This window comes from Emydura macquarii, unplaced genomic scaffold (assembly GCF_026122565.2).
Source record: "Emydura macquarii macquarii isolate MOO-44397 ecotype Brisbane River unplaced genomic scaffold, CSIRO-AGI_Emac_v2 contig_1146, whole genome shotgun sequence".
NCBI classification, from domain to species: domain Eukaryota; kingdom Metazoa; phylum Chordata; order Testudines; family Chelidae; genus Emydura; species Emydura macquarii.
This window is the reverse complement of record NW_027131283.1, coordinates 8,063,156-8,090,135: the sequence shown is the minus strand read 5'-3', so window position 1 is coordinate 8,090,135 and position 26,980 is coordinate 8,063,156. Positions and strand designations below refer to the sequence as shown.

At 40.0% G+C, this 26,980-nt stretch overlaps 1 protein-coding gene across 2 annotated transcripts in view; it reads left to right on the top strand.

The window, feature by feature from the left end:
• Positions 1-26,980, top strand: part of CDK19 (cyclin dependent kinase 19) — a 173,150-nt gene that overhangs the window by 135,334 nt on the left and 10,836 nt on the right. For both annotated transcript variants that reach the window (XM_067546596.1, XM_067546595.1), the window contains 5 exons: positions 16,241-16,384; positions 16,639-16,708; positions 17,655-17,727; positions 18,925-19,022; positions 23,678-23,756. In XM_067546596.1, coding sequence (XP_067402697.1) covers positions 16,241-16,384; positions 16,639-16,708; positions 17,655-17,727; positions 18,925-19,022; positions 23,678-23,756 — 464 coding nt within the window. The remainder of the gene's footprint in view (positions 1-16,240; positions 16,385-16,638; positions 16,709-17,654; positions 17,728-18,924; positions 19,023-23,677; positions 23,757-26,980) is intronic.

The following is a 26,980-nucleotide window of genomic DNA, read 5'->3' as shown; positions in this document are numbered from 1 at the left end:
GGGGCTGACCAAAAGAATCCCTCCACCAAACAGTGCTTTGAGAGGGAAAACATATGGACTTCTGAACAAGGATGCAAAGAGTGGCACAGGAGAAACAGGGATAGTAGAGTCTTCTTCATGCCCTAAGCGACATTTGATGGTGCAGGAATGATTCAGATAGTAGTTGAATTGTTTTTCTTTACTGTAGTTTTTTAGCTATCACCATTCATTCTTTTCTGAAATGCATAAAGTAGATTAAAAGTTGCTCTCTTTATCTAGTTACAGTAAGCAATGGATGATTTATTGCTGAGTAGCATGGGTTATTTCCCTCTTACTTGACATCCTTCGAAAATAGTATGTGGGTGTGTGGTGTAAGGTGTAAATTCTGGACTTGTTTTGAAAAGGAAGAACTAGTTCCATCACAGCAGACACCTGAAAACCAAAATACTGCACAAAGTTTCTGTGGCAGACACATAACAGGTGTTAGTTTTTCCTGCAAGGTTATTTATATAAAACATTTCAAGAGCACTTGAGGAATTGGTATTTTGTGAAACCTATGCTGCTGCCAGTTAGAATTGACAAATTACCATGAGTTAAAAGCTGTATAGCAGCCTTGCTTACCTTAAATGTTCCCTGAATTGGAATAGTTATATCTGTGTCTAGTTATGTAACTCTGTCTAGTCTGCATTCAAAATTAGCTGTTAAGCTTAAATAGAATATTCCCCAGAATCAATGTCCAAAAAGAAACTGGTAAAGGCTCTAGATGATACAGACTGAGTAGTCTGATCAGAATGGTGTTCCATTTTCTTAAACTAAGCTTTAGTTTCTAAAATTAAAAGGAAATAGTAATGCATCTTTTAAAATTTTGGAGTGCATTTAGTGCTTATGAAAGTGAGATTAATAGCAATGACTCGAGCCAGACAGCAGGGGCAAATCTATATGTACTGAAGCCACAGGAGTTATTCTACTGCAGGTTAGAAAGGAAGATCTAATGGGTAAAGGCCCTGGACTGGGACTCGAGGTGTTGGTTTAATTACTGGTTTAGCCACAGATGTCATGTGTAGTATACAGCAAATCAGTTAATCTACCTCATGATTCAGTTCCTCATTTGTAAAGTGAGAATAAAATTCACAGCAGTGCTGTGAGGCTAAAATCCATTAATTGTGGGGTACTGATATATAACAGTGTTGAGGGACATAAGCACCTACATAGATTAAATTCCTCCTGGGGTAAATTTGGCCCTGCATTTGAGGAAGCTGATGAAGTTTTCCCATACAGCTCTCCAAATGCACCTCATTCCTTATGTAAAAATCTGTGAATTTTCAGTCGTAAGCAGAGACTGTCAGTCATGTCAATTTGTTACATTTTGTGGTGAGCTGATATTGGTAAATGAGGAGCTGGGGTGAGGCTGCCCCTTTACCAATATCAACAGACCACCGTAAAATGTGACATAAGTCAACATGATTGGCAGTCTCTGCTTAAGACTGAAAATCTCATATATTCTAAACCAGGCTTGGAAAAGCAAGTTGGTTGGCCCCAGTTCTGCCTACGTTACCCAATACCTTCCAACACCACTACAACTTCTTGTTGGGCTAATTTTTTCCCAAAATGTAATGACTAGTGACTCCAAGTTCTTTGATTTTAAATTTCATGTTCAGAGTTATACACAGATGCACTATTACAGGCTAATTAGCATGACTGGCTCTATTTTGGATTGTTCAAGAGGGGGCATATTACATTAGGCAAAGAAAGTTTTCCATGTCAACTACCCAGTGAGGTGAAGCCAAAATATCATGAAAAAGTTCCCCCTCAATGAGAGGTACAGTCGATGTTCCATGGGCAGAATAGTCTTTCTCCATTCTGCCCACAAAGGTCCATCAATTCCACACACTTTTCCTCCAACTCCTTCTTCTCTCCTCTTCCCCCCCAAAATCCCAGCTCACTCTTTTCCTTTCAAAAAATGTTATTCATATCATATTCTCCCCCAATCCTAAATCATTACAGTAGCTCCTGACTCACTGTGCTTGCCCCTCTACAGTACCTCATTGGGATTCCCCTACCTGGTTTTTCTACCTGGTAGCTGTTCCTAACAGTATCAGCAGTCTGCTTCTGGCTCTGGAATAGCTGGTTGATTGGGAGTGGGAGTATTCTCTGTCTGGTGCTAGGTTGGGTGGTCACTTAGGAAATGGTTCCTCTTAAATTGGGCAGGTCTTCCCTAGATGCGGTGGAGGAGTGGATTTCCTTAGGCTGTGGGGCAGGAGAGCGGGGCTCCAGGCTCCCTCCCAACATCAAGTCTTTGGACTAAGGCTGCACAAGCAGGCATCAGCAGCAGTGGCCACCGAGGTCTCTCTCTCAGAACAGCAGCCATTTGGTCCCACTTTCTCCTCTCCTCAGCCTTGTCATGCACTGCTGTAGCAGCTGGTTAGGGAGTGGTGCTGTGAGGACTATGCAGTGCATCCCCCATGCATGTCTAGGACAACTGCTTGAGGATATAAGGGAGTTTCCCTTGCAGCTGCTGCCAATCACAGCAATAGTTGGGTGCACTCAAAGGGTCGAAAATGTAACAAGCAGAACCAAATGGAGCATTTTGTGAGGGTTCTGAACAATTTTTTGGCCACCACCACTTTACCCCTCACCTTCCCTGTCTCCATCACTCCACGATGCAGGGGTAGCCTAAGGGTTTTACTGACATGATTCTTTGGGACATGTCCCAAATGAAACTGACACATTTTACATACAAATCGCTGTGAGGTTGAATCTTTAGGTCTCCTCAGCTTCCTGCTGCAGAAATGGGTCCCACCTGCAAATTCCTATTAGTCTCAGAAATCTGTTGTCACTTACATTTTCAAGGCTCTCTTCACAAGGTAATGGTTAAAAACTTACTTTATTTTTACATAAAAAAATCTCTGTTAGAAAGCTAAAAGTGTGCATCAATTAACAAAGAGGTTCCTGCAAGCCACTCCTGCAGCTCATCAGTGCAGTAATAAAGGCACCTTCTGAAAGGGTTCAACTATTGGCTGCTGTTCAAAGAGTGATACTAATAAAATTTGTTACCAAATTGTAGTCTAGAGATCAGTGCTTGATCAAAGACAACTATTCGACTTGTGCCAATCTTTATAGCCATCTAAGGGTACAAAACCCTGATGCTGAGCAATATTTTAACTTTCATCAATTTGAATGTCAAACGTAATTATCAAACAGCAATATCAAACATCTCCCAACACTGCACAGCAGGTTAGTGCTCGAGATGACTATCTCATTCTCAAAATATGGATGGGATTGCTTCACAGGCTGCATTCCTGGCACTAATGCTTTCACAGCCCAGCCAATTTAGTTGCATATAAGGATACAAGAGTTACTCTGGGTCCCATATATAATACAACAAATTAATGTAAGATTGAACCCCTCATTACCACAGAGACACTAAGATATTGTAAAGCAAAGCACTATGCTTAGAAAGAAGATAAAGCCCCTCTCTCGGTGTCTGTGCTGTCTGAGAGGTAAGATATCTCTTAATCCTTTCTTCCCTGTGAAGCTTATATGGCAGCTTAGGCTTTAAAAGCTTCATCTAACTCCCATTGAAGGCAATAGAAAGACACTTGTTGACTTCACTATGAGTTGAAACAAGTTATGAAAGCATATTGCGTCCATTTTTCTTATGACTCATTCCACCAGGCAAGAAGCCTTTTCTCACCTTGTAGCAGCTTAAGAACATACTGGCATTTCAAAACTTGTAACTCATCGCAGAGAAGTGTTTATTACATCAGCTGCATGAGAGTACTTGAGAGAGATTAGAGACCAATTTCCATCTTAATTTCACACGAAGTTAACCTCATAAGAACAATCTTTTGTACACCACATCAAAATTTTGTTCAACTGTAATGTTCTATCTTCAGATTAGAAGAGAAAAATAACTTCCTTTCCATTTCAGAGGCACTTCTGCCCTCCTCAGCTGTAAAGCTTCAGAAAACATGGGTAAAGGCAGAGTATACCTTTCTAGCCCTGGGTGCCATGCAGCTTTGGCTCAGAGCACTGATACCAGCAATGTGCTTGCAGCATAATGGCATCACCCTACCTTCCACCAGTCTTGTTACTCCTTGCAGTGTGACACCACCAGCCCTTCCAATCCCAAGTTTCCCCTAAGCTTTCTCCCCTGTAGTGTCCAGTCCCTCTCACTGGAACATTCACAGAAGCTTGCAAATTTGCTGCTCCTTTAAAGAGAAAGTACACAACAGTTTATTAACTTAGCACATCCTTCCCTTCAATCACAGCAGTGAGTTTGCTTACAGTAAAACAAGTTTAACAACATAAGGACATAGGTGAAGGTGATACCAAGTAGAAGTGTAGGGATAGACATGGTTACAAACAAAAGTGAAAATACGCTAGCAAGACTGAAATTCAACAAACTAGAGTCTTTTTGTTGAAAGTTTTTTTACCATAGTCATTCTTCCAGCATAACTGGTTATTCCTTAGCCACAGAGCCCAATACGCTTGGTTTTCTTTGTCACCTCAAGACAAGGATAACTTGGGGGTTCTCTCGCTGTCTCTTTATCGTCAAGTAAACCTTTGAAATGTATTTTTCTGAAATATATCCCCAAATTCCCTTACTAGGTGTAGACGCCATGCTGTCTTCTCCCCCTTACGATTTTTTACAATGCAAATGATCTTCCTGCAATCTCTGATACAACTGAACAACCCACTGTCCTGGCTTAAGGTGTCAAGTTTTTCTAGACAAAAGAAAGGGTCTCTCAACTTCCCTTGACATATCTGGTTTAAACACACATTAGTTACAGATTTCCAGCACATATACATAATGCTTTTTAGATTATCTGTGCATATATCATGCTAGAATATTAATGATCAGTTAGTAGTTTTCCAGTAATATATTACATGCCCCCTTTTGAATAAATATCATAATAGTATGTGAGATGCACTGAGCAGGTCAGACCAGCTCAGACTCATTGCTACATACCAGAGAGCTCTATGCCATCTGGTACTGGAGTGTTCTTAAAGTCACACCTTCTAATATGTACATTACTGCTCTGTATGTATTCGATAGCTGTCTGTTTCCTTATAGTGCTCATTACTGCCATATCTACGTACTTACGAGTAAGGATAAGATTGTCACGGATTCCATGACCTTCAGAGATGACCTTGATGTTTTCTGCTTCAGCCCCAGGGTGGCAGGCCAGAGCTATTAGTCAGTGGGGGGCCCTGCCAGCTCCAAGCTACCGAAGGCAGCAGGGGGGCCCTGTGGCTCTGAGCCGCCATGGGTGGCGGGGGACCCCAGAGCTCCAAGCTGCTGGCCCTACAGTTCCCAGCCACCCTAGGCAGCAGAGGGACCCTGCAGTTCCCAGCCACCCTAGGTAGTGGGGGCATTCCACAGTTCTGAGCTGTGATGGTAGAGGGTGTTAGCTCCCCCCTTCTTCAGCAGGGCTTGGGTTCTCATCTCCCCTCCCCTGCTCAGGCTTCAGTCCTTCCCCACCAGCCCCGTTTTCTCACATTTATTTTTAATAAAAAAAAAAAAAAGTCAGGGACAGGTCATGGGCTTCTGTGAATTTTTGTTTCATGGGGCTGCCGGTGACCTGTCCCTGACTTTTACTAAAAATAACCATGACAGAATCTTAACCTTACTTATAAAGGGTGTGTCCTTTTATTAACAGAAACTCCCAGGAGAGAAGCTGAGGCAAAGAGTGTAAGTGGCTTGCCCAAGTCTAGAAATGGAGTCAGAGCCAGGATTATGAAGCAGAAGTTCCTGGCCTTCCAGTTCTAGGCTTAGAATACACCCCAGCAATCACTTTAAAATTGTAAAGCATAGCATGATTTTCAAGAACTGCTCATGATGCTTGGAAATCTTTATAAAACATTCTATTACAAAACAGTTCTGCTAATGCAGTATTTCTTGCATAGTGTTAATTCTTTCAACTTTATAGGAGAAGATGGCAACCCTTAGGGCTGCCTAACTGTTTTCATTATAAAAGATTCTTGTTTCCTTTTCTGTGAGAAGCTCTCTCACCTCCATTATTTGCTGCAGCCCTTTGATATTCAATGAGGAAGTGCTTTTTCTTTGTCCCATGAAGTCCTATTGTACTTTTGGTGAGCTATAAACCTAAATATGGCCATTTACCTTCTCTTACTTGTCTCTCAGGAGAATTTTATAGCCTGTCAAAATAATAACTAAACACACATTCTGAGGCTGGCAAAGCAGAAGCCTCAACATCAGCACACGCTGTACTGAGAACATCTGGAAACAGCTATAGCAGGGGGTAGGATGACACTCTCAACTTAGCATGTGGTCCCAGTCACCCATGCCCCCATTTGGGAGCAGAACAAGGATTAGAAAGGAGGAAAAAGCCAGATCAGTATCCAACCCCCTGCCAAACACAGCATTTGGCTCTAGCCACCCAAATCCCTTGCCTCTTAGGGCACTGCATGGGGCTGGAGCATTAGGGTAAGTGTGATGGATCTGTCCCCCTTACTCAGGAAAGTTTGTAGTGCAAGTATTGGCAAAATACAGGCCAATTTAAAGGAATGGTGATAAAAACAAATAAATAGCAAGTGTATTTAAAAATTAGTTCATGACTCTTGGTTTTATCTCTTTCATCTCCATTTACATGCAAACCTGTCATCAAATCTACACATGAGGTATCACATTCAAAAGAAAGGTTCAATAACCAATCTTTTCCAAGAGTCATTCTTCCAGTGATTACAGAGATAAAATGTAGAGGTCCCACTCAAAGGAAAAATAAAAAAAACCCTGTCTTTAAAAGGGAGAAATTGGATTTCTCTTGTAAATCAAGGACAAATAATATTTCCCCGTATCAGAAATATAGAAAAACATGAAAATTTTTTCTCCAAACTTTAAATATTTAGACATTTTTATTACATTTTAACCTGCCTTTAAGTACTTGAAGAAATTCTGTTTAGTAACTGTCAGGCTGTTTTTCTGTAGTATCATTGTGTTCCCAGATCAGTTGGGAGTCCTGAATTAATATATTAAGATTCAGGATCAAAGTGTACAATATCAGCTATTGAATTCAGTAGATGAATTCTGCTTGTATGACCACACAGAAACTAACTTAGCACTTCAAATTATACTCTTGCCCAGTCTACTCAGGGTTGTATGTAAAATTTGGAATGATTTTTGGAGTAGTATCCATTTTAGTGATTTAAAGCCTTGATGAATCTTCCTTGGACATCACAAGTATACCTACTGCATAGAACCTGTCTTTTTTTTTCCCCACTCCCTTTCTTTCTTCTTTCACTCTACTCCATACTGAAAGATTTTTGCTTGCTTCAGCAGCCCACTACATTGACATTGCCTTGAATACTTAAATCCATGTCAACCAATAAAAAACAAAACCTGTAGCCCAGCCTGAGTTCTGAAAAGAAGTGCCAGAGACTCCATGAAGTCCACTAGAGATTTCACTATTGCTATTGATTTTATGAGGAAAACACTCAGATACTGTGGTGATGGGCTGCAGTATAAAACTCTTAAACAGATAAATAGATCGTAGCGTTTAAGGCCAGAAGGGACCATTAGATCATCCAGTCTGACTTCCTTTATATCACAGGCCATTACGTTTCACACAGTTGCACCTGTACTGAGTTTATAACTTTGTTTGGCTAAAGCAAATCTTCCAGGAAGGCATCCAGTCTTAGTGGATACTTCACTTGGTAGTTTGTTCCCCTGGCTAATCACCCTCACACTTAAAAATGTGTGCCTTATTTCTCATTTGAATTTATATGTCTTTGATCTTCTAGATCAGCGGTTCTCAGCCTTTTTTTACAGAGTACCACTTGGGTCAGGTACAGTCAGGTCAAGTACCAGACTATACCTGGCCCGAGTACAACTCGGTAAATTGGCGGGGTTGCGTGGAGGGATCGATGCCCTCCGCCGAAGCCCTGCCACCGTTTGACCGTTTTCGGCGGCAGGGAGGATGGGACTTTCGGCGGCTGTGGGCTTTCTCGGCGGCAGCAAGGGGGGGAGTGGTCGGCGGTGGCGCGGTTTCTCGGTGGCGGCAAATGGGGGGGGAATTCGGCGACAGACAGCTTTTTTGGCAGCAGCGGGGGGGGAGGATTCTGCGGCGGCAAGGTTTCTCGGCAGCGGAAGGGGGGAAAGAATTCAGCGGCGGCAAGCTTTTTCGGCGGCGGCAAGGGGGGGGATTCGGCGGCGGCAGGGTTTATCGGCGGCGGTGAGGGGGGGATTCGGCGGCGGAATCGGCGGCGAGGTTTGCCTCGCGTACCACCGAGCCGTCTTCCGCGTACCACCGGTTGAGAACCGCTGTTCTAGATGTTGGTTTTTGTTATGCCTTTCTTTGCTGGATTAAAGAACTCTTTATTACCTGGTATTTTCTTTCCAGGAAGGTATTTATACACTTATCAAGTCACTGTTCATTCTTCTTTTTGATCAGCTAAACCAGTGGTTCTCAACCTGTAGTCCGCTTATGGCCCAATTAGCACAGAGCTGCAGCCCATGTGACATCCTAAGGGCCAAACAGGCAGTATATATATTGTGTGGATGCAGCCTACATAACAGATAGAGAGCTGCATGTGTGGACCACAATGGTAAATAGGTTGAGAACGACTGAGCTAAACAGAATGAGCTCTTTAAATCTTTCACTGGAAGGGCTACATGAGGAAAAGCCCAGAATCTGCAACTGCCAGATAGCTATTCTTGCACTAACTCCCATGTGGACACTCTCTATTAGTGCAGAATAAGAGCCTCCCACATGGAGAATTAATGCTGACTAGTTATTGTGCTTTAAATTCAGACCCTAGCTATTTCGCACTAATTTTCCCTTTGAATTCCCAATGTTGACAAGTTCTAAGCCATTTTCTTCAGCCCTCAGATCTTTTTTGTGACTGTTTTCTGCATCCTCTCTAATTTTTCAAATTCCTTTTTAAAATGTGTATTCCAGAACTGGTCATGGTTCAGTTCAATATTCCATTATTGATCTTACTAACTTACAAAGGTAAAATCATCTTCCTATTCACTTCCTTTTTATACATCCAGGGATTGTATTAGCCCTTTTTGCCACAGCATTACACTGGGTAGCTTGTGTTGAGTTGCTTGTTCACTATGATCCATAAATCCTTTTGAAAGTCACTCCTTTCTAGGACTTTCTAGTTCCCTATTCAGTAAGTGTCACCTGCATTCTGTGTTCCTGGATGTATAACTTTTCATTTGGCTATATTGAAATGCATTTTGTTTGAATGGATCCAGCTTATCAAGCAATCCAGATCATTCTGTATGACTGCTGGTTCTCATAATTAGTTAACATGCCACTAATCTTTGTGTCTGCAAATCTGATCAGCAGATTTTATATTTACTTCCACGTCATTGATAAAAATGCTGAATAGCATTGGGCCTATTCTTGCAGAACCCTATTCCTGCAGAAATACTCCCATTTGAAAATGATTCCCCATTGATGACTGCTTTTTGAAATCTGTCAGTTAGCCAGTTCTTAATCCATTTAAAATGTGTTTTATTGATATAGAATATACTGCTAATTTTTTTTATCAGAGTGTCATGCGGTTCTAAGTCAAACACTCAAAAGTCTCTATATTACATCTGCGCAAATTGCCTTTACTAATTTATAATCTCAATAAAGAATGAAATCTGGTTTGTGTGATGTGATGTATTTTTCATAAAACCCTGTTGATTGGCATTAATTATATTCCTATATTTAATTCTGAATTGAATGCTACATGAGCTTTTCCATTATTTTTCCTGGCATTGATATCATGCTAGATCTGGGAGAGGTCATCCCACTTGCTCTTTTTGAATAGATATCTAGATAGCAGTCATACTCTAGTCTGCTTTCTGTTGGTCTGCTCTCTCCCCTTATTAACTTAGTCCTAATTTTATAGAATCTAGATTTGCATAAAAGATGTATTTTATGTAAGAAAAGGATGAATTCTACTCTGTTGAGATACTGGAAATAATTAACCTAGATAATGTTGTGTCCCACATATCAACTGCACTGAAAAAATATTCTCCAAAAAGATACTCCTGATCTTTCTCGATTCTCTTTGCTGAACAGAGAAAAATAAGTATTCTATAAAACCCATCCATATTATTATTTTATACCACTTTTAAGGGAATAAAAAGCAATTTGTATATTCTTTGCAAGGTTATTGTATAAGAATTTAAAGCAAGTTGTCCTGATTTCCTCCAAAGAAAATAGTATTTTCAGGTTGCCACAAATAAAGTAGTGAGATTGTCCTTCCATTTAAAGAAAAGAATATGTGCGCACTTGTCTGTTAAATCATCCCAGTGTTTAAAAATGCTCTAGATTTGGATTCTTTTATACTTACACTTTAGCTACAATGCTAACGTGTAGAATGGGCTATGCAGTATAAGTCCTAATTTAGCAGCTGTCCTAAAAAGCCATTACTGTCACAAATTTCAAACCTGGGACATTGCCAATCATAAAAACTTTCCAATACAGTAGAACCTCAGAGTTACAAACGCCTTAGGAATGGAAGTTGTTCGTAACTCTGAAATGTTCGTAACCCTGAACAAAACGTTATGGTTGTTCTTTGAAAAGTTTACAACTGAACATTAACTTCATACAGCTTTGAAACACTACTATGCAAAAGAAAAATGCTGCTTTCCCTTTATTTTTTAGTAGTTTATGTTTAACACACTACTGTACTGTATTTGATTTTTTTTTCCCCTATGTGGCTGCCTGATTGTGTACTTCTGGTTCCAAATGAGGTGTGTGGTTGACTGATCAGTTCATAACTATGGTGTTTGTAACTCTGAGGTTCTACTGTAATATGGTGTCACAGGCTCTTATAGGAACAGTATATATTTAAACAACAACAATTAAATTGGTTATATTAAAAGTCTGTTTTCCCAATTATAAAACATCATGAGATATTTTTAAAATACGTGGATAGCAATTACAATAGAGAAGACATTACAGGTGGGAACTGGGAGAATGTAATAAAAAAGAACTTTACATTGGAAAAGGGAACAGGCTACTTAATCATTTCCCCCCAGAACAGATAGTCCACCCCAAAAGCTATAGAGAAAAATTAGGGGGAATGAGACTGGTTGAGCTTGGTGTTGTTTGAAAAAGGGAGAGAGCCTGGACAACTATGGAAGACAGAGTTCAAATGGTTGAGTTAATGGTCAAATAAGCATCTGAACTTGAAATTTGCCACTTTTCTAGATGAAACCCATTACAGGTAGAACTAATTTTGTTTGCCATATCTTCCATCCCTAAATGTACTATAAATTATTCTGTATTTCATCAATGAAAAACCATTGCCATGGGTAGCTATGTGTTCATCTCTCAATCTTCACCATATCATAGGAAAAGGAGAGTTTGATAGAACCAGGCTGATAGGGAAAGTTATATTATTTGGTTCATGGATCAGGATATCTCCATTTACCAAATCAGGGAACATTATGTGCTTTCTCTGCAAAAACATAGGGAATCAGGTTGCAACATTTTCAGCTTCTGTAGACCAGAGTTGGAATTTAGCAAGAGTTTGATAGTAGAAAATCAAGTATGAGTATAATTAACTTAGCAAAAATAAAACAACCTTGTCTATATTAAGCCAGCATGTCATCTTGCATCTATTTTGCCAAGCTCCTAAAACTTTATATGCATTGTTACCCTCCTAGTTTGGATGAAATTGTGCTTTTGGTCCTGGGGGCGTAGAGGAGCAGAATGGATACTGCCTTAGCTTCAGCAGCTCAGGAGCAGTGAAATATCCCTTCTCCTGACCTTTAGGGATAGGGAAAGGTGAGAACCTATTGGGGTAGACTTTTACCTCTTTTTAGTTATTATTTAAGGGTGTTTTACAATTATTCATTAAAACTGTTGTTTTAATGCTTTATTTTACATCAAGTGCCTGTAACACTAAAGGTGGAGAGGCAACATATTTTATATTTGAAAGACTTTTTAAAATCTTATTTGAGTGTTTAGACTCAACTTTGCAAACACTCACTTCCAAGGGAGGTGGTTACTATTGTGGATATAGTCTCTTTGGTTTCATTTGGGGTTAAACTCTGTACTAAGGGTATGTCCACACTACCACTGCTACAGCTATAGCGTTGCAGCTGTGCTGCTCTAGCACCATAGTGTAGATGCTTCCTACATTGATGAAACTGCTTTTTCCATTGATATAGTTAATCCAGCTCTCTGAAAGGTGGAAGAATCCTTCCGTCAGCCTAGCCATGTTTACCCCAGGGGTTAGTTTGACTCAGGCCTGGTGTACACTGCTGGTGAAATTTGGTGGCAGTCGACTGGAAATACGCAAGCTATGTAGAGTAGCTTGAGTATCTCCAGTCGACTTCCTAAATTCTAATTAGCGAGTTGTCCCCATCACACTGCGCCGACAGGAAATGCCCTCCCGTCGACGCAGCATTAATCTTTTTGCAGGGGTGGATTTATTGACTTGACTACCGGATCAATTGAGCGGGTCTCCACTGCCGCTTAATCAATCCTGCAAAATTGATCCTGCACTGCCAACAGTGCCGTCGACAGTGTAGACCTACCCATAGTGACATAGTTAGGTCAGTCTAACTTTTAAATGTAGACCAGGCCTAAGTGTTTACAGGATTGGGTCCATAAAATAAATAAGGGCAGGAGGATTATCTTCTATTTTTATAAAAATTTTCATAATCAGACCCAAACTATACATGATTGGTGTAATACAAATAATCCAGGAGATTGTCTCAAAGATAATTATCACAAATTGCCAATATTATACAAAAGTAGAATTGAGAAATGTGATAGAAAAACATGCCTAACAGCAGGGTGGATTGATTTAAATCAAAGCAATTTAAATCACAAATTTTAATCTTGTTTTGCATTTGTACTTTTTAGTTATTTTCCTAAATAAAGGTTGGGTTTCACTTGTTGGCAACCATTAAAACGTTGATTTGCAACTAAATATAGCCTTTACACTAAATGTTGTGCTTCTTTTTGCTAATCAGGAGGATACAGTATATTTTTATACACATTATTTAAGCAATTATAGCTTAACTCACATTTACTCAGATTCTTAATTTTTACATTTAATTTCTTATTTGTTAGATCAGTTTTGTACATGATTTGTCACGTTCTAGTTTCATAGAAATTAAAATTCAATTAAAATGCATAAAACATTTTACTTTTAATTTTTAGTTAGTTCGTGCTGTATACAGAAGAAAAAAAGTTTATCAAAGCATGTTATGCATGTAAAACTAACTGAATTTTTAAACAAAGGAAGTATTATTTGTAGTTAGTTAATTGAATTGTTTTTTTCTGGTCTCCACGTCCTTCAAGATTTTAGAACTCATAGATCTATCTCATCCTTTCTCACCTGGTTTTTATTTATATCTTGGAAGAGGAAAACAAGCTTTCCTGTTTGTTCTCCCCTCCCCCCGCCCCCAAACTGGTTTCTTAACTTTGAATGAACTAGTCTTTGAGCTGAACTAGCTGAATAAACCGAAATAATTTTTTTTTCTCTGCATCTGCAGAAGAGGCTACTGATTTCAAAAGCTGGTTTAGCACTTCAGTAAACCATGGTGTTCCCAGGTGCTTAGTTAGTGACTTCTACCAACCAGTTCAGTGGTTTGACTTTCTTTGAAAGTTAGCAGCAAACATGTATTGCTTAATTTAAAAATAATAATAATAATAATAATTTAAATTATTTCAGTAGATTACAGTAAATTTAGCCCTTAACATAGGTTGTCATAATTTCAAATTTACTTATAAATAAGTTTGTTTTTTAAAAAAAAACCTGTATTTAATTTAAATTAGAAAATCTGATTTAAATTTTAAAAAATCTGATTTTTTAAAAAATATTTAATTTTTATTGACTCTATCTAGGAGTAGGGGGCAATTAGGCAGTTGCAGTAGTATCTGCCAAGGATGTGTGTTAGAGCAGGTTACATAAAAGTTAAGAATTAGCGTAGAGAAAATCCTGATCTACTGCAGTTCATGATGCCTTTTCTGTCTGCATAAATCTGTGATTCAATGAAAAATGAAAGCTACAGATGTTCTATAATTTAATAAGTATTCTGAGGAGATTTTTGATAATACCCTGAAATTGAAGGAAACCCGGCAAGAAGCTGAACAGGCTAAACTCTGGGATTATGAACTGCACATATTAAATAATGTAATGACTGAAAAGCAACATAGTTCAAGTATTCTCATGTTGCTCAGTAATGTGTTCCTTGAACAAATGAAACATTAATCTGAAATTTTGAGTTTATAGCCCAGGTGTATTAAAAAAAAAGAAGTTTTTATTATAGAAAAAATTCCACTGTTTGTTGTGGCAACTTTTGTGAAGCCAGGAAGATAGAGAAATGTACTTTCTCTGTTAATCTATAAAACATGACCCAGGATACTTGAATCCATCCTCACCTGTAAACTGCCTCACTCACAGGCTAGCTCACGAGGGAATAGATTTCCAAAGTTTAATGTGTCATATCTGAGAAAGTTTTCCAGGTAATCTTTATCGCCAAAAGGAGATCACTGATTGCATATGGCACTTTAAGTGGAAGATGTTAACACCTCATGTAAGACTGAATGATAAAGTCTTTTCACTTGACCCACATAGAAATTATGTAAATATAAGGCTGCACATGAATGCAGGAGGAGATAAAATCTTAAGAACTTGTTTTCATGCAACTGTCCCTAATAATAAAATCAAAGCAAGACAATGCCTGAGAATGTGACCTAAATGTGTATAGCAAGTTATACCATAGAAATAATGGGATGAAATTATGAAAGGGAAAATTTAAGATGACCATCAGGAAAATGTCTGATAGTAAGATGTTGTTGACTTGTGGAATGGCGTTTCTCAAAGAAAGTGGAGAAATTTGGGACACTGAAAACTAAGCGGAGAAATTAATACAAAGGGGTACTATGGGGGAAAGTGTTTCATTGACAGGAAGACAGCCTGCATGATCTAATAGCTCTTTCATCATCTGTAACTTCTATAATTCTATAGGAAAATTGCTTTTAAATAATTTTCTGTAAGACATCAGATACTCTTTAAGAATGTGGTCCACACAAAATTGATTACATTTTCTTTTATGTCTTTAGATTATATGAAGTGTCTCATATAAATTATTTTTCTGGTGATGCTTAATTCAGCTCACAGATTCAGTAAACCAGTTTCCAGTTAAAAAACAATCCACTTTTAAAATAAGGGTAAATTAATCTGTGTGTCCATGAAATCTGTCCGACGTTACAGGGTTGGAAAGGGCTTCTTGGATCATCTAATCTAGCATCCTGCCTCAAGCAAGGACTCCACAGTCTGTTTTCTATAATCTGTACTTATTTAATTTCAACATCTTTTCTAAAGTGGTGTCAGTATTCCATTTTAACTAATCAGTTTTTCTACCAGTGTTTTTTTCCTATCCTCTAACCCATTGCTGGACTATTTCACATTTTTAGGGTGTTCAGCATAATGTAACTTGGTTGTAGTACAGAACTCTAGGCCTGCTGTTAGTGGAGTTAGCTAGATCACATTTAAACTATACATTTATGTACTGTAATTGAAATTGCTGTTCTGGGTTGTACATTTTGTTTTGCACAGCATGTTAACATGATAGAACATAAAACCTTTTTGTATCAAATGTTACTAGAATTTGCATTCATTGAGATGATCCCCTTCTGTTGTGCTGTTTATGAATGCACTTGCTATCAAGCTACCATAGATAACACTGTTGTAAAATAGTTCCAGTGGGCATAACTGAGCTAGTTCCAGTCTTTTTAACTGGTTGAGAAAGTTGCAATCGGTCTTCTTTTTTAGCTAAAATTTGGATCGTGCTCTTTCCATTTTATCTAGTCTGCATTGTTTGCCAGACACACAAGCTGTTATAATTTTTCTTTATCAGTATGTACTTGATTGCCTTGCAGGAATTGCTTTAGAGTATCTGATAGAGCTATTATTTCAATGTATCCTCTTTGGAGCATTATGTTCTGTTTTAGATAATCAGTTGAATGCCTTGAAGATTAAGTTGTCAGCAGATATTGGGAGGGCTTCTGCTCTGTGAATGTATTGCTATATGTGTTAGACTGCCAGGTCCAACTTCAGACAGAATTTACAAGAGAGTTTATTTGATTTGGCTTGTAACCTAAAATGTGGTGATGCAGTTATTCCATTTCACGTGTATTAATTTACTACATGTTTTAAATTATTGTAATGAATTTTAGTATGAGGTATTGTGTCTGTACTGTGTAGAACAGAAATCAGGCTGATGGAATGTGGTCAATTCACATAAATTATCTTCCCTCTTTCCTAGATATATGGGCAATTGGCTGTATATTTGCTGAGCTATTGACTTCAGAACCTATTTTTCACTGTCGTCAGGAAGACATCAAAACGAGCAATCCTTTTCATCACGATCAGCTAGATCGCATTTTTAGTGTAATGGGATTCCCAGCAGGTAATTTACTTTCATTAAAAGGTCAGGCATAAACTCTTAAGAGTTGGATTTTGGTTTAAAGCAAATTACTAGCTCTGTAGCTTTATGAAAACTGGCAGTATGATGAATTTGGCATTTCTGTACAAGAAAGTGGTGGGACTTGTGGAATAACAATACTGAACAACTAACAGAAAATGTCAGAAAAATATTAGTTTATGTACATCGTATTACTTAACCTGTACTTTAAACTGCTCAATTGCTTTATCTTGTCTAAGATAAAGACTGGGAAGATATAAGAAAGATGCCGGAATATCCCACACTTCAAAAAGACTTTAGGAGAACAACGTAAGTGATTGTACCACAGACGGTGATTAAAACCTGCTTGTAACAGATCCACAGAAATCAGCACTAGAGATTATCTTCTGTTTTGTTTAGATTTTGGAAGAGCATTATTTGGATTTAAAAGAATGTTAGTGTCCATCTTTCACTGTTGGCGAGAGGTTTTGCTGAGTAAATCAGATCGTCCCCTGCACTGATAGACAAGGGAGGGAAAGAGTACAAGGAACAACATAGTCCACGATAAAGCACAGAGGTGGGATTCAGGAAATTTGGGTACTGTTTCCAGCTCTGCCCTGGATTCTCTATGTGACCTTCATCAAACCACTTGACTCCTCTGTGCATCAGTTTATCTCTTTGTAAAATAATCATAATAATAGTTACCCACTGAGGTCTACAGATTTTTATAAAAGCAAGACATAAATTCTATGTCTGATTTATTCTTAATGGGAATATTTGAGCTCAAGAAATGTGAAGACTTCACATGGCTTCACATGCCTCAGAAAAGAGACAGACTTGTTTCTCTGCCAACTGAAGGGAATGGTTGCAACAGCTGCTCAAATGGCAAATGATGGATGATGAAGGGGCTGCACTGTTGCCGCCATTGTGCCTGTTTGACAAAGTAGCTTCCACTCGTATAGTGCAGCTTTGCTCTCCCCACAACATTTGCTATGGCTGTGTGCCACTGTCAAGACCTCAGCCATATACCATCAAAGCTGTACATTCCATTGTTATAAAGTACAAACAATTTTAAAAATGCTAACACTGAAAGCTAGGACGAATATTCACACTTCACAAATAGAGTGAATGGCAGAATACATATAGGACATTACATCTGCTAACAAATGAAATATAAAACGTGTCCTTTTGAACTAGTCTGCATTTTCTTTATTGCTTGGTGCAATGCCATAATCCTACAGTATATTACTTTTGAAATGTGTTTACAATTTTCCAGATATGCCAATAGTAGCCTCATAAAATACATGGAGAAACACAAAGTCAAGCCTGACAGTAAAGTTTTCCTTTTGGTACGTACATCATTGTGCTTTAGGGATTATTTTACTTTGAAATGTGTTGTAATATTAAAACTGTTCTATTTCTGTTTACTGGAGAATGATAGCAGGATAAGAATATGAATTTAAAAAAAAAAAAAAAAAAAAAGATAGCTGCAGCCATAGCTTTTAATATTTTAACAGATTTGCTTGTCTAGTGTCCCTATATGGTATTAAAAAGCTTCTGCATTTCACCCCAGAATTGGCCACCTTTCTGAGACAGACAGAGTAATCCCTGTTTAGTTATATCATATGTAAATTCGTGAATTATACATGTATGGTGGAAGAGAGAGAGGGATCACCTTTCCTTCTGAAGGATGATTGCTTTCTTTAATTATTTGCTATTTAACATATCTATAATATAGAAAGGTCCACCAGAGCCCTGGTCTTTAAACCTTGCAAATACACTGCAAAGTCCATCTCTTGTGTTGGACTTTTACCTGCGGACGGCTGAGCACATTGCCTCCATAGCATTTGCATCTGCAAGCAAAAGAGAACAGGCATACAATCTTTGTCTCTCATATGGGAGCAGAGTAGTACTTGTACTTCTAGTGTGGTTAATCTGCTCAGAGGACAGGCCACAGATCGGTGCACAATAGCAGCATAAAGATCACCTCTGCACTTTGATCTGGACGCAACCTTTGTGTATGACCAGTCCCCATCCAGTGAGTTACAGCTCCTCTAAGGCTGCTCTTGTATACTTTGTTTATAAATATAACCAAAGGGCAAAGCAAAGGGGAGTCTTGGTCGCACCCACTTTCCTCTATGCCTCTTTCCTGGCTGTGTCAGCAGCAGGGAGTGACATAAGAACCCCTATGCCAACTGTGTGCTAGCAGAGAATCACCCTTATATTGGGGAGATCCTTCATGGATGGTTACATTGAATTTGGGGCCACTTTATTTCACTAGCTCAAGGCAGCACACCGCACTGAAGAATCTAGCCCAGTTAATTTTATTTCTCATACCAGCAAAACTTCATAGTCATAATATTTTTGATGACTGTGCATTATAGAACTAGGAAGTTATTCTCTGCGTGAAATGCTTATTTTGCTTTTCTGAATGAGCCATTTGTAGTTTACCAGATCATGATGTAAGTGCGGCATACAAGCCATTAGTTTGAAAAATAATGGTTTCAATAATGGTTGTTTACTACTTCTAATGTTACACTACACAGCTTCAAAAACTTCTTACCATGGATCCTACGAAGAGAATTACCTCAGAGCAGGCTTTGCAGGATCCCTATTTCCAGGAGGATCCATTGCCTACATCAGAGTATGTGTCTCACTCTTTTTGTGTTCTTTACAGTCATGCCTTTTTTGGTTAACTATTTATGTACGGTTTATGGTGACCATTTAAAAATAAAGAAATGTGCTTGTAAATAAGAACATTTTTCTCATCACCGTGACTCCACCTCTGAGTTTTCTAGGAGCACAATTCGTGTAAATCAACCAGTGATAGGGAGAGCAACAACTTTATATTTGCTGCACTCAGTAAAGGTGGGTAAATAGGAGGGAAGAAGTGATGATTCTCAGAACTATTCTGAAGTATTTATCTAAAACTCTTGTCGATAGGCCGTTTTAGGCATACATCATTCAGCAAAGCTATACATAATGTACTTAGTTCTGAATGATTACGTATAAATTAGCCCCTCTTATCTTAGTTTACAGTATCCTTTGGGCAGAGACCTTGAAGTATGCCTGTGAAAGTGGTGTGACGTGGACAGATACATCTGCTGTTATTATAAGAATACCAAAAACACTTTCACATATGACCTGAATCTAGTTTCTTATCATCATTAATTATAGATTTAGGTGGTAGCAGCATCTCATGTAGTTAAGATTGCTGAACACTTTCCATTATAATTTTACCAAACTTTAATCATGTGAAATTTCCCATACCACACAGGGTCAGCCTCAGGCTGTTTTTATTTTGTTTTTTGTTGAAAGTTTTACCTAAAATGGTTTAGCTGTTTCCAAGAATGAGTTTAAGGAAAGGTATGCTGTCTTGTCCATGCTAGAAAACAAATCTTTACTTTGGAGCAGGAACTCAAAATTTGTCAGGGTGTTCCAGTAGGAGAACGAGGAGGAAGATGGACAGGCTGCAGGGTTGAAGGATGATAGGGACAGGCTGCAGTTCAGGGACAATAAGGGCTGCTAGGGGGTGTTAGAAGAAGGGGAGCAGAGACAGGTTGAGGGTGGGGTGAGTGATAGGCTAAGGGGACAGTATGAGGCTGTAGGACACAGTCACCTCCAGAATCTGGAGAAGAGCCCAGGATTCACCACTGTTGTGCTGTCAACAAGTAGCTGTGAAAGTAAAGTTACCCACTGGTAAAATGTGTTTCAACCCTGTCTCAGTGGCTGGTCCAGATACAGAATAAACAGGCTACTGCTGCTGCTGGTTATTTCATTAGCTCAGGTGGCAGAGGTCTCTGCCATGAATCCTCAGCCCTTCTGATGATCCATGTGGAGGATCTGTACAGTTTCATGTGATACTGGTTTTTCAGTTTTCTAGGAAATTACATCAGAAATATGTAATTAAAAGAACATCTTGGTTGCAAAGCTAAGCACTCAAAAAGTAAGGAAATGCCAGATTTCAGGTTGCCCATGCAAACTTAATTCAGCTATGTTGTGCATACGCATTATGATACAGACTTTAATTACATGATAACATACTATTTTTCCACAGGATTCCTGCGTCATTCAATGCACAGGAGTTGAACTAATGTTCTGTAGTGAATGAGGTTGTCTCTAAGACTCCTGCCCCATTTGTTTCAGAAGTTGGAAGGTGTGTAGTGAAGGAGATTGCAGGAGGAGAAAAGATGGTTGCATGGTTTAGGCAGTTGAATGATGCCCTAGAGAACTGGATTCTGTTCTTGCCTCTGCCACAGAGTTCCGATGTGATGCTGGACAAGTCACTTAAACCAAACTTTTCACCGTTGTCCACTAATTGTGTGATCCTCATTTTATAGGTGCTCAGCTTGAGGTCCCAGGTTCTGATTCACAAATGTGCTGAGTACTCACAATTGCAACTGATATCGATGAGAGCTGTGATTTGAAGATATAAACTGCTATACATATACTAAGTACTCTGAGAAATCAGACCCAACAGATCTCAAGCTGAGCAAATTCAGTGGTCACTTAATAGTTTTGGCCTTAATCTCTCTGTGCCTCAGTTCCCCAGCTGTGAAGGGGGATGGTAACGCTTCCCTACCTTATAGGGTGTTGTCAATATAAATACATTCATGTTTGTGTAGTACTCCTATGCCACAGTGATGAGCTGCATGGAAAAGCTCATGAAGAAATTAATAATTCTGTATTCCATGCAGGGGTTGAATGGTGTGCAGTGAATAAGGCCCAGGACCACCCACTCAGGGAAGAGGATAAAAAGGATTATGAATATCTATCTATTCAAAGAGCCCTATCCTTCCTGTGCCCTTAATGAGGCAGGGATGCTGTGGTAAAAATAGCATGCAATCAAATAATTAATAACTGTATGCAGGGGCATTTCTTAAATTTCCTAACATCTGAGTGCTTGTGGTTGCAACCTGACCATTCTTTTAACATAGTTTTTGGGTATGTAATTATTTAATTGTGCCAAGAGTGCTAGGGACTTTTCGGATAGAACTTTTCAGGCAGAAAAACAATAAGAACCCCGCCAAGCAAGCTATATTATCTGAATAGAAAATATACAGGGACTAGAACCCATTGTGCCAGGCACTCTGTAAATGTATACAAAAGAGGTCCATGCCCTGAAGAGCTTACAATGCAACAAAAGTCTGAGTGATCAAGCAGTGACCTTCTGTCACGAGTCTTGTTAGTCCTATGATATTTGTTTGGATTTTGAAAAATATTTAGTCTTTTGTTAACCATTATTTGAGGGGAGTTTTAGAGATTATAGGATTCTGTCATTCTTACAGGACAAGCTGCACATAAGATCTCTTTTTGATCCTTCTCAAATGGATGCCTCTCTAGATGGAACCATGGGGTCCTACAACCCTTAGACAGGATGCATGGGCTGCAGGCTCCCTGTTTACCAACCATGATAATACAACAGACCCAACTGTATTTGGCATCTCTATGCCCTTTTTGTCTGGGAGCCTGTTACCAAGATCCAATTAAAGTGACTCAAAAACAACTCCTTCAAAGCAAATTGTTCTTAATTCGCCCAAAAGTGCAGAACAAGCAGCGGAAAGGGTTAAAACAAAGAGGCCAGTTGCCTGGGCCTTATCCAAACCTTGAAAGGAAATAATAAAACGTACGTTCCATGTACCCCAAGTGTACCCCTTCCCCTGGTTTGGGAATGAGAGAGAGCCCCTGCAGCATTCTTTTTGTCTGTCTGTCACAGATCCACATCCAGCAGTTGCTGCCCACTCAAATCCCCATCTTCCTTATACTGGGGTCTTTATTGGGTTAGAGTCCCCACTGATCCTAGGCTCAGGTCTGGATCTTGCTAGCCAGGTTGGAGCCAGGCAGGTGGGCATTTTCCAAGTAATAGCTCCCTCATTGATCCTAGAACAACTCTTGCTATTCTCTCTGAAGGTACCTTATCTGTGGTATTGTTCGTTTTCTGTGTATTTCCCTGCAACAGCTTCCTTTGATTTGGCTCCATGCAGCCAGATAAGCTAATATCAAGCAGGTATACTGAGGAACATGTGATATTCATAAAATACAATACAGATATCCCCCTCACTGTTTGCAGCTTCATAGAAAAACAGCATGCTTAAAGAGGAATTTATGGAGGAGGAGAGACTGCAGACATGATGAACAGGGAGTGGATTTTAGATGTAAGAGCCCTCATGGAAGAAAGCATAGATCTTGTCTAGACTAGGGTATGTTTACACTGACGGCAGCAAAGTCGCCGCCATCAGATCAATCTTTCTGGATTGATTGAGCAGTAAGTGAAGACCTGGTCAATCAATCACGGTTGACCTAGTATAACCATCTCCTCAAGTGGCATAGCACTGCATCGACAGGAACGCAGTTCCCATAGGCGCAGTGCAGTGAAGACACCGTGCAGAACAGAAGTACAGCTGTCAACAGGAGTTACGCAGGCTACTCTGTGTAGCTTGCGTAACTCCTGTCAACTGCCGCCGAATTTCTAGGTAAGTGTAGACCAGGCCTAGAAAAAAGGGATTTAAAAAAAAAAAAAATATCAAGTCAGCCATAATGATTTGAAATGCCACTTAGCAATTAGCATAGAACAGATTAGCACTTTCAAAATGTAAGACAGCTGAATTTAAAATTGCTAATTTATCTACTAGTATCTACCAGGTCTTTGCTCTCTCATACTGATCTACCTTTGGCTAGGTTACAACACCTGGCAATGTGATTTTAAAGGTGTTGAACTGTGTGTACGCTAGATACAAGTGGTATTTCAAATCATGTTAGCTGACTCAATCTAATAACTACTTTTTTCCCCCCTTCTAAACAAGGCCACAGAAACTAATTGATTCCAGTTCTCCAGAGATGAATAGCTAGTACATTTAAGGTGTCATACAAAAGCCATTGAAGTCAATAGAAAGACTCCCATGACGTTAATGGGCACTGGATCAGGTCCTCAATCCACTGTGCTATGCATATTCCCAATTGACTGCTGTAGAGTTTCTGGTTGATTCACATAGCAAAGCGAACAAATGCAGTGTCAGGACAGCAAATAATTGTGCTGTCATTTGTGCTCACTCAGTTCTGCTATAGTTCTAGAAAAAGACAGTTTGCCAACAGCAAATATAGCAGAAGCTAAAATCAGTGCACATCTACCAGTAGCTATATATCTGTTGGGTGCTTATTGGGTGCCACTACAATAATTTGGAGTCATAGAATACAAAACATTAAAAGAAAAAAACCTGAAATATATATGCTATTAAATAAATTAATTTCAAGAAGCATGTATGTTTAGTGTCTCTCTGCTTTCTGTTTGATATATTTCAGTGTATTTGCTGGCTGCCAGATTCCTTATCCAAAACGAGAATTCCTCAATGAGGATGAACCTGAAGAGAAAGGGGATAAGGTATAGTAAAGAGTACTTTTTTTCCAAATGCAACAAAAAAGTTGTGATGCCACAAAAGGAAAACTAACAGAACATGGCGTATCCAGGAATGTGTTTTCAATGCAAGACTCTCTCAACATTTTTCACGGTGATTAGAAAGTATCACATTAATGCATGGTAAATTATAGTAAATCAGATCGTTTGTATTTTTCCTACACTTAAAAATGTACAGCTAGTTAGACATTATTAGTAATACATAGCTAGCAGAAGAAAGAGAAAGAGGCCTCAAACTGTAATCAACTTGTGTCCTGGGGTCTGAATGAGGACATGTCCTGTTGCTGATCCAAGAGGAACCATCTGGCTGTGCCTGTCCTCTGGTTCAGATAGTCTGTAAAATATGGGAGCCCAATTTGATTTAAAGCTATGCCCTATCAATGATACATTTGAAAGAGTAAATTCTACTTTCTGAGCTGAGATTGTAGATTGCATGCTATAAAGATTTTGCAGCATATTTAGTTAATTTAGAAAAAAATTCATTTTAAACTATGTATTACTCATTGAATCTGTTTCCACAACAAGTTTGTTAAAGGTAACCTGTGATGGATGTTTTAAAATAATGGATTTGTATCTTGTTTTGCCCTAGAACGTTTTTTAAAATTTGTTTCTGATTTTAAAAAAACAAAAACAAAAAGCACATTAATATGAGGAATGTCAAGTTTGATATTTCCTGGTTTTGCTGGAAGGCTTACAGGAGGTCTCTGACCTCGTGTATTTGGAGCTCTTGCACCTTAACTGAAGGGTAAATATTTAATAAAAACACCCTTTCTCCAAAATGTTTGTTAGTTCATTAATAAATGTTCACAGAAACAAACAGAAAAATCATGGGGTTTTAACTAAAACCCTCTTATTTCAGACACATGGCTGATTTTTACTAACTAAAACAGTAGAAGGAATGAAGGAGGCAATGCAGGGGAACGTGCTGCTTTCCTTACACCTTTACTATAGAACAAGTTTCAGCCCATTTAGTTATGCAATTCCTGAATATCAGATTTACTTTCCTAATAGAATGCAAGCACAACTTAAGAGTTTATGTTGCAATAAACAGAGCAGTGACAAAGATCCCTTCAGTGGGAAGATACTCAGCTTAATAGGTGAGAGCAGCAAAACCCTTCATTGCGGTGATAGCTATTGCTGGATCTATAACTTCATGTCCATCACATAAAATACAGTCTGGAAATAGTTTACTAAATGTCTTGAAAAAGTAATATATGCCTTCTAAAGCTTGTTGTTTGCCACAGTAATTTATATTAAAAAGCATGGCATGGTCCTGGAAATACAATAAAAGACAAATTCCCAATCAGAGGTTGCCAATATTCTCTATTTTAAAAAAAAAAAAAAAAAAGTTAAACCACTTAATGACCTTTAACAGTTCACAACCATTTCAAAACACTTGAAACCACTGCACCAGTGCCTGCCAGTTCAGACCTGCATCCTGTGGGGGAGAGCTGCATTTGCTTTGTCTCCAGCACTGCTTTCCTGACTCAGGCAGGTCTATGCTAGAAACTTGATGGTAAAGTAATGTTACGGGTGTGATTTCTTTATTTTTATGACATTTCTATATTGGCAAAAGCCCTATTGTGGACAAAGTTATCCTAGCAAGTAAGTGCTTTTGCCTCTTATCATGGGGTGAACTGCATCTGTACTCTTTCTTCCAGTCTCTCTATGGGTGTTCAGCTGTCTGTTAGTGGAGCACCAAGTTACAACAGCCCCTGTTTCATCACCCGTGATGTCATTGCTACAGAGCAAGCAGTGCCTTAGATCCCTTTGCAGTCCCTCTCGAGTGCACCCCTCAACTGACAGGTTTCATTACCTTCACTTCTCTTAGGGTGGAACCACACAGTTCTACCATTCAGGCTGGATCCTGTGGTGGCAGCCCTCCTATTTCCTAGCATGTTAACAGAGTAGACTCACATGTATTTGGCACCTGCAAGAAACTTCCCTTCAGGAACCTGTGACCAGGAGCTGATTAAAGTAGCTCAAAATAGCTCCTTCCAAACAAACGTATTGTTGATTCACCCAAAGATACACTGTGACAGAGAAATGGGTTAAACCAACAATGGCCTTATCTAGACTTAATCCTTTTCATGCGAATTTAGGAAGGTTCCACTCGATCTAGGTAACCTCATGTAGCACGGGGTCCGGTCCGGCCCCACGGTTGTGGCCCTTCTTTAGGCCCCGGCTCGGAGGAAGGCCACTGCACCTTCCTGCAAGGGGAATGTTAGCTTTGACTATGAGTCTATCGCCCCGGCCCTGAGGCAGGGCGGGCGAGCAAGCAGTGTCCTTGAGTCAGGAGAGCAGGGGACAATACTCATTCTCTGGGTGGTAAGGATAAGGGGGAGGAGAGGAGGATGCAGGCTCACCCAACTCCACTGCGTCCCAGCCCAGGGCCCTAGTAGTGGCAAAGGCATTGCCACTAAGTCGGCGGGGCTTGCCCCGATCTCAGCCATGGCTATGGTCGTCCCTGGGCTACTTCCTCCCCGTATCCCCAGATACTGTGTCAGTGGGCTCCTCATTGTCACTGGGGTAGACAGCCCGCGGCAGGCTCGCCAGTCCCTCTGTGGCAAGGCGGGGAGCTCCTCTGCGAGGGGCAGCTCCTCCAGGTCCCAGGGCTCCGGGGATGGCTCAGCCTCAGGTAGCTCCTCCAGGTCCTGTCCCGTCTTGGGGGATGGCTCGGCCTCAGGCAGCTCCTCCAGGTCAGGTCCGGCCTCGGGGTGTCTCCCAGCCCTCCGGCTCAGGGGACTCAGTCCAATCACTAGGGCCTATGGGCTTGGCCCAGACCTGGGGGCCTGTAGGCTTTGGCCAGTCTAGGAGGCCCAGGGGCCCTATCCAACCCTTGGCGGTTGGTCGCTTGGGCCGCTCCCGGGGTCTTCGCCCCAGGAGGCATTCGCTTGTGTCAGCGGCCCGACCTGGTTCAGGCTTCAGCTGTAGCCGGCAGGGCTGCACATCTGCCTCCAGGGGCAGCTTGTTCTCCTCTGAGCTGTGGGGCCTGCTTCTTATAGCCTCAGCCCTGGCTGAGGCTCCGTCCCTCTGGTGCTGGATTGGGCAGCCAGCAGGACCTATCACTAGCCGGCCTCCCGGTTGCCAACCCCACAGTTGTGGCCCTTCTTCGGGCCCCGGCTCGGAGGAAGGCAACTGCACCTTCCTACACCTCACCTCTGGGTTGGGAGAGACAGACTGCTGCTGCA